Below are 6,745 nucleotides of genomic sequence, written 5' to 3' on the forward strand. Positions count from 1 at the left end.
CCATCTAGACCAGGGGGGCAGCCTGATCTCCCTCTACATCGCACCAGAGAGTTGGAAATCCTGGAGAGCTGCTGCCAGCTGAGAAGAATTAGATATGTATCCTGTTCTATACAGGTGGGGGCAAGGGCAGAAAGGATGTCGCAGTTGTTTGCCTGGGTGCATGTTCTGGTTTCTAGGAAAGGAGCAGCACACTCCACTCTCACCTTCCTTACAGCCAGATGGGCAAGTGCTTCTCAGGGCAATGGGGAATGCCAACCGAGATAGCACATGTGGCTATTCACAAACTTCCTGGACAAATGCTCCAACTGCCCAAGAGGCCAGGCGGCTCTGTTCCGTCACCAACACTGCATAACAGTATCTTATTAAAAAGTTGGAAGCAGCCCTTGCCACCCAACCATTGTGTATGCATACCATCTGGCTTCACAGAACAGCTTGGAGCCTGCTCTCCCCACCCACACCCACACCTGCTATAATGTTAAGAAGAGCCTTAGGACAATGTCTTCCTTTAACAAAAAAGAGAGAAAGAGAAATGGGGAGGCAGGGTTCACTTACAGGGCTTTCTCCTTTTCCGCCACCTCCTGCTCCTCCGCTGCTGCCAGGCTCTTTTCTGACCCTGGTGTCCAGCTGATGGTTTTGGACCTCTCCCCCAGAACTCTGTCCTACTAGCCTGGTGGGGTGGGTGATTTCCGAAACACCCCATCTTTTGCGCCAGCCGGCATTCGGGACCCTCCTCCGCAAATCGCCAGGTTGCGTATCCGCTTTTACAAAACCTACTCCAAGGAAAGGGGAAAAAAGAAACGCAAACCAGTCATCATGGTGCGATCAAGGAAAGGAGGGAGGACTTGATGAACTGGGGCTTCATTTCTGAGAGGGGCAGCTAAAGTGGGCAGAGGGGCTGCAGCCAGCCTGCGGGTCACCCTTTCTGATCCGAAAGCATTTACTTATAAACTCAAGAGATGCAGAGGGGAATGGTGGTTGATTGAGGTCTCTTGGTGGGGAAGGAAAGCTATTCTAAATCAGGCGTAGATGCATTCTTTTCCAGACTTCGGGTTTGTCCCGGGACAGGTTGTGGGGCTAATTTTTCATCAGATCAAGCCATGGAAGATACAAAATAAATTCAACATGTTGCAGAGAGGCCTACATACCAAAGGAACAAGGGCTTAGATGGAGCTCCTCCAACCATCTCAGCATTTAATTCATCTACATTGCCTTGGATAGGCTGGCATAGTATTGTCCCGGGTATACTCCCTGTAAGGGCATCTCTGGATCAGTGGTTTTATTAGTTTCTTAAAATGAAAGGGAGCTGGGGCTCAAGCATTTTTAGAATCCGCATGCCTTGAATGGCATGCCCTGTCCCCAAATCCTGGATCTGTGCAGGACTGTTCTGGTTGTTCTGTGCTGATAGAAATGTACTCTTCACATGCTTAGGGAGCCCTGGCATAAATAGACACCTATTTAGATAGATGCCTGGGCTTGTTCCCAAGCAGTTTGGGGGGTCAGAGTCCCATCCTTTTTGGCCAACAACACTTGGCAATACATTTGTGATCAGAGTCTGATCCAAACCCACGCATCCCCTCTAAAATGTGCGCCCAAGCTGTGTATATCAGGAGCCCCCCTTTCCCTCAACTCTCTCTTCCATCCCTGCCATTCCCAGGCAGAACCGACAAGATATTTTCGCCGTCCACCCCAGCTGTTGCTCAACCATCTCCACCTTAGGGCTGGAAGGAACTGCAGAAAAATGTGTCTATGCAGCAGAAAAGACTGCAGTCACAGCACCGGTAGAGGTGGGTGTAGAAATGGGACTGTGGGGAAGGGGTGCCCAGCAAACTCGGGGAATGTTTACAAGCAACAAATTGCAACCCACCTGCCCCCCACCCACCAAGGGCTCCATTCAAAAAGGCGGTGTGGAGCAACCCTGTATTATTTGGGAGAGGGGAGCAGCGGTGGTGCAACATGGTGCTGCTCCCAGTTAGCTCAGAGAGATGCATGCATTGTAACTCCCACTCCTTTGTTAGCTCCAACCTGCTGGTACCCGGGTTCCCCGCCCCATATGATGCCCTCTGCCCCAATGCAATTCAGGAAGGGACTGGGGAAAGTTGTGGGGGGGGCAAAGCTAAGAGAGGCTCCCCTCACCTGAATGACAAAGCAGCAGAGAGAGGAAGGCTGTCAACAACACCCAGTTCTGTAGCGGGCAGCTCATAATGCCTTCATAATCGGAATCAGGGCTGGCACCGATTGGTACAGCATGCGAGGAAGACAGCTCTCAGTGCCCTTTCTTTTTCTTCTTTTGCTTTGCATTGAAAGTCTGGGATGCTCCCTGGTCCTTGCCTCTTCCTTCCTTCCTTCTTTTTCTTCTTTTTCTCCTCGGAATTGTTGCTGAGGGGAGGAAGGTGGTCAGAAGAGGAGCGGAGAGGAAAGAGAGACGAGAATGTTTTGCAGAGGCAAAATCAAAACCAGTGAAGAGCCAGGAACGGGCAGGAAGGATACGGAAATTTCTCCATCCTGGCTCTGCAGTGATGGATACAAGAGTCTAACATGATGTGAGGGAGAGAGATGGGGAGAGTTGGGGAGGGGGGAGGCAAAGGAGAGAAAGGACACGTGAGCTGCAAAGATCCCTCCCTCCTGCCTTTTTAGCATGGAAGAGCTGTCTCTTGTCGCTCCCCCCCCCCCACTCTCTTTCTGTATGGACAGGCAGCAGGAACCAGCAAAAAGCAGGGGGTGGGGGAAGCAGGGGGTGTGCACACTAACCTTCTCTGCACATGCACACAGGCAAATCAGACCCGTTTACTCTGGTGGAAATCAAGGCGGAATAAACACACTCCAAAATCATGGAATTATTTCTTCTTTCAGGAAGATTAAGCCAGGAGCTCAGGTTGATTCAGGTCCCAGGATGGATTTGAGAGATTCAGCACTGGAACATGGAAGAGAGGAAGTATGCCTCTGAGTATATGCAGAGTGCCTACCATCATTACCGGGTAACCTGTAGTTTTCACCAGAATTCATCCCCTTCGTTCAACGTATCTGGGATTAAGGAGCAAGGATGACCTATTTAGAAGAAATGGGGAGTGTTTGGTAGCTGATGCCAGGTCAGTCAAATCAGGTGTGGTCTTGCATGGTCCTCATGTACTTACAAATTGCAGGGCCAAGCCAAATTGGTAAGCAAGCCTAGTGTGCGTATGTTCTCCTGAAGCATATACCTCTGTTCACCTGCTTGAGGAGCGAAGTCTCCTGCCAGGTAGCTTTTCAACAGCACCTCTTTGTTATATGCCACGGTTAGGGTTGTGTGGGCTGATTAGATATGCGTTGGCAGACAGAAGATCCAGTCTTGAAGCATGGGAATGGAATCAGGGGACAAATTAAATGGCTTTAGGTTCTACCTTCTGATCGAATTCTACGTTCACCTGAATAGGTTCAGGAAGTCCGGCAGTGAACTGAAATCATTATTATCATCATCAATTTATTAATTGCCTTCTAAGCAACCACCACAAGGCTATGTACACTAAAAAATATTTTTAAACAGTTAGCAACATAAAAACAGCAATTACATTTAAAATTAAAATGATGCAAATCAGACACTTGTGGTTAAGACCCATTTATCCAGCTTGGAACATCTGTTGGAACAAAAATGTATTCAGGTGGTTCCAGAAAGTGCAGATAGTGGGGGTCTGTTGTATCTCCCAGGGAATCCTGTTCCACAGAACAGGGGCAGCCACACTGAAAGCCCTGCTCTGAGTTATTGCTGAGCAGGCTTCTGAGAACTTGCAGGAGAAACTCTCCCACAACAATCCACTGAGTGTATAAGGGATAAGACAGTCTCTCGATTAATAGCACAAATCAAATGTTGCTAAATTGAATGCACAATACAAAGTTCCTTCTCCAACCTCCTATGGTAGTACTTAAATTTCTTAAGTGGTGAGATTTACGGTTTATTAGGCGTACCCTCTCCTGTGCAATCCAAACAGGGTAGGGGCAGTCTGTTGATACTCTGTGGTAAAGAGGGAAAGGTAATTTGCACGTGCTCAGAGACACAAATTTATAACTGTAGGATGGAACATTTGGTGTAATCTGTATTCTGGGCACTATGGGGGCTAACATATTCCATTAATTAAGGGATGTTGTTGTTGTTTAGTTGTTTAGTCGTGTCCGACTCTTCATGAACCCATGGACCAGAGCACACCGGGCACTCCTGTCTTCCGCTGCCTCCCGCAGTTTGGTCAAACTCATGCTGGTAGCTTCAAGAACACTGTCCAACCATCTCGCCCTCTGCCGTCCCCTTCTCCTTGTGCCCTCAATCTTTCCCAACATCAGAGTCTTTTCCAGGGAGTCTTCTCTTCTCATAAGGTGGCCAAAGTATTGGAACCTCAGCTTCACGATCTGTCCTTCCAGTGAGCACTCAGGGCTGATTTCCATAAGAATGAATCAGTTTTATCTTCTTGCAGTCTATGGGACTCTCAAGAGTCTTCTCCAGCACCATAATTCAAAAGCATCAATTCTCCAGCACCATAATTCAAAAGCATCAATTCTTCGGTGATCAGCCTTCTTTATGGTCCAGCTCTCACTTCCATACATCACTACTGGGAAAAGGGATAGTCCATTAAGGGATAGTCCATCCTTAATGATGTAATGGAGTGGGAATACAGGCTGCAGCTCTGAAACGTTTTCCAAAGAAGAATAAATGTCAGCAGGTACAGCACCCTGTACCTGCTCAGGGTGGTAAACATGAGTGCAAAGCACCTCACTTTATAGTGCGCCATCAGGTAGTCTAGGCTCAGATAGTGGCTGGCCCAGTGGAACTCATGGCTTATCATATCTTTCCAGCCAGAGTCCAAACCTGCTAACTCCTCAATCACCTTTTGCCAGTTTACTAGTATCTGACTATTAGCACCATGGTTTGATTCCCGTATGGAACATCTAGTTGGACTAGATGACCCTTGGGATCCCTTCCAACTCTACTATTCTACAAGTCACCACACGTGCCTGGTTTGTTTCAGTACGTTAGAAGTTGTGGCAGGCCCATTTCTAAAAAGTGCAGGGCATTTAAAATGCAAAGGTTCTGTCTAAGAATGGCTTTTATAAGACTTCCATTTTTTGCTGCAAGTGTGCAGCAATATGACATGTGAGAAACCACAACATGATTGTGTGTTTATTAATTGCTTGTTGATAACTTTTCGTATAGCATGCAGTACCTTTCAAACTTACTCCCCCAACACCCACCCAAGTCTCCCCACTGGCCCAAACATAACCCATCTCCACTTCCCCAAAGAAACAAAAATTAGAATGGAAAATTTAAAATATTCTTATTAATCTTTGGTTGGCATCCATCTGTCTCGGGAGACAATAGAGTGTACCTTTGGGGGTGAACTCAGTTTGTATCTCAGAAATACTGGTTTGTGTGCCATCTCTCTCCTTAGTGCTAATCTGCATACTGTTCTATGAATCCATCCCAAATCTGTTTGAAGCCCCCATCTCTCAGAGAACCTTTTCATGAGCAGCCAGCAGCAGCGGATCATACATCCAGCCCTTCCATCTTTGGTGTCATCCTAGATTTCCAGTGCCTCAAGATTACTCTTTTAGGTTTTCAGCACGGCTTTGCTAAACCACCCCCTCACATGGTCTCCATTTATCTGATATGTAGGCCAACTTCTCTGAAGTGCTATCCAAAAGTAAAATTCATTCTAGTTTCAACATCTTTCCAAAAAGAGGCAACAACAGGGCGCTGTGAAAACAAAGTAAATGACTTCACTCTGATTTCATACCACCAACTTTCATCATCTGTTTGGATCCCCAAGGCTTAGATCATGTGGGTGTCTAATAATCCATGTGGATTAACTTTAAGGGAAGATCCAATGTGGAAAACTTGATATTGCATGCAGCAGGCCTGCAAAACACCGTCTGAAATTTATTGTTGAGCTCTGCATTTCCCCCAAACCTGATTTCCTTTCTAAATTAGGGATTAGCTCGTTGTGCATCACAGAATACAAGCGTTCGCTGGATCTCCGGTGGATCCACTGCATTAAGCACATTTGGGTCAAATGTTACCTCAGCTTTATGCTCATGTTGTACGTTCTGCCGTGACACTCCTGCTGAAAGGATACATTTCTCCTGTAATGATTTAAACTTGTATTTTTTTGGTCAAAATCTGTGAGCAGGGTGAAATATTAATTTCCACCCATGAGGCTTTTACTCTGTTCAACCTACATACATAGCATAACAGTTATCTCTAATTACAGGAGGTAAGATATGGAGGGGGGAAAGCAGAGCGTTCAATTCTGAGGCGAGCACAATTTGAGGGAGACCTCTACAAAAGCTGGGCCGCGTTATAGCATTTTTGACATTTGGGTATCAGTATGCCCGCCACAAAAGTTGCCAGGTGTTACATGGGGTTGGGTAGTTGATTGGTTTTGAGCCGCAAGATGGTTTTGTGACAGAAATGTTAGTGGAAAAATGATTGACAATAGGGGAGTGAAGAGAGTGACTGGGGGAGTGTGGCAGTTGGGAAATGAGTTTGCGATTCTGAGGGAGAGAGAGGTGGGGGGAGGGGCAAAGAGAAATGAGACAAAGGAAACCTTAAAGTATATATTTAAAAGTTAGGATAGCTATTGTGACATTTAAGATGTTGTTATGTGAGGTCAGGAAATGAGAACTTTTAAAAACTCTGTATATAAAAATGACTGGCTTAGAATGTTTCTTTTCTTCATCATGCATCTGTTTAACGGTCTGTGCTCTGATCTGAGAGGATCCCAAA

General features: G+C 46.4%; 1 protein-coding gene across 5 annotated transcripts in view; it reads right to left on the reverse strand.

The window, feature by feature from the left end:
- The window catches only part of ADAM11 (ADAM metallopeptidase domain 11), a gene marked incomplete at its 3' end in the record, with an annotated part of 84,861 nt that extends 78,364 nt beyond the window's left edge, over positions 1-6,497 (reverse strand). For 3 of the 5 annotated variants that reach the window (XR_014212798.1, XM_082194832.1, XM_082194833.1), the window contains exons 1-2: positions 2,134-2,594; positions 553-770 (exon numbers count right to left, since the gene is read on the reverse strand). Coding sequence is in view for 4 of the 5 variants with exons in the window: in XM_082194832.1 (XP_082050958.1) it covers positions 553-770; positions 2,134-2,200 (285 nt within the window). Of the gene's footprint in view, positions 1-552; positions 771-2,133; positions 2,595-2,748; positions 2,912-6,039 lie in introns of those variants that run through there. The other 2 variants (XM_082194830.1, XM_082194831.1) reach the window with 2 other exon arrangements.
- Positions 6,498-6,745: the final 248 nt, after the last annotated feature.

The sequence above is a fragment of the Podarcis vaucheri genome (genome assembly GCF_965113315.1).
Source record: "Podarcis vaucheri genome assembly, chromosome: 13".
Taxonomy (NCBI): domain Eukaryota; kingdom Metazoa; phylum Chordata; class Lepidosauria; order Squamata; family Lacertidae; genus Podarcis; species Podarcis vaucheri.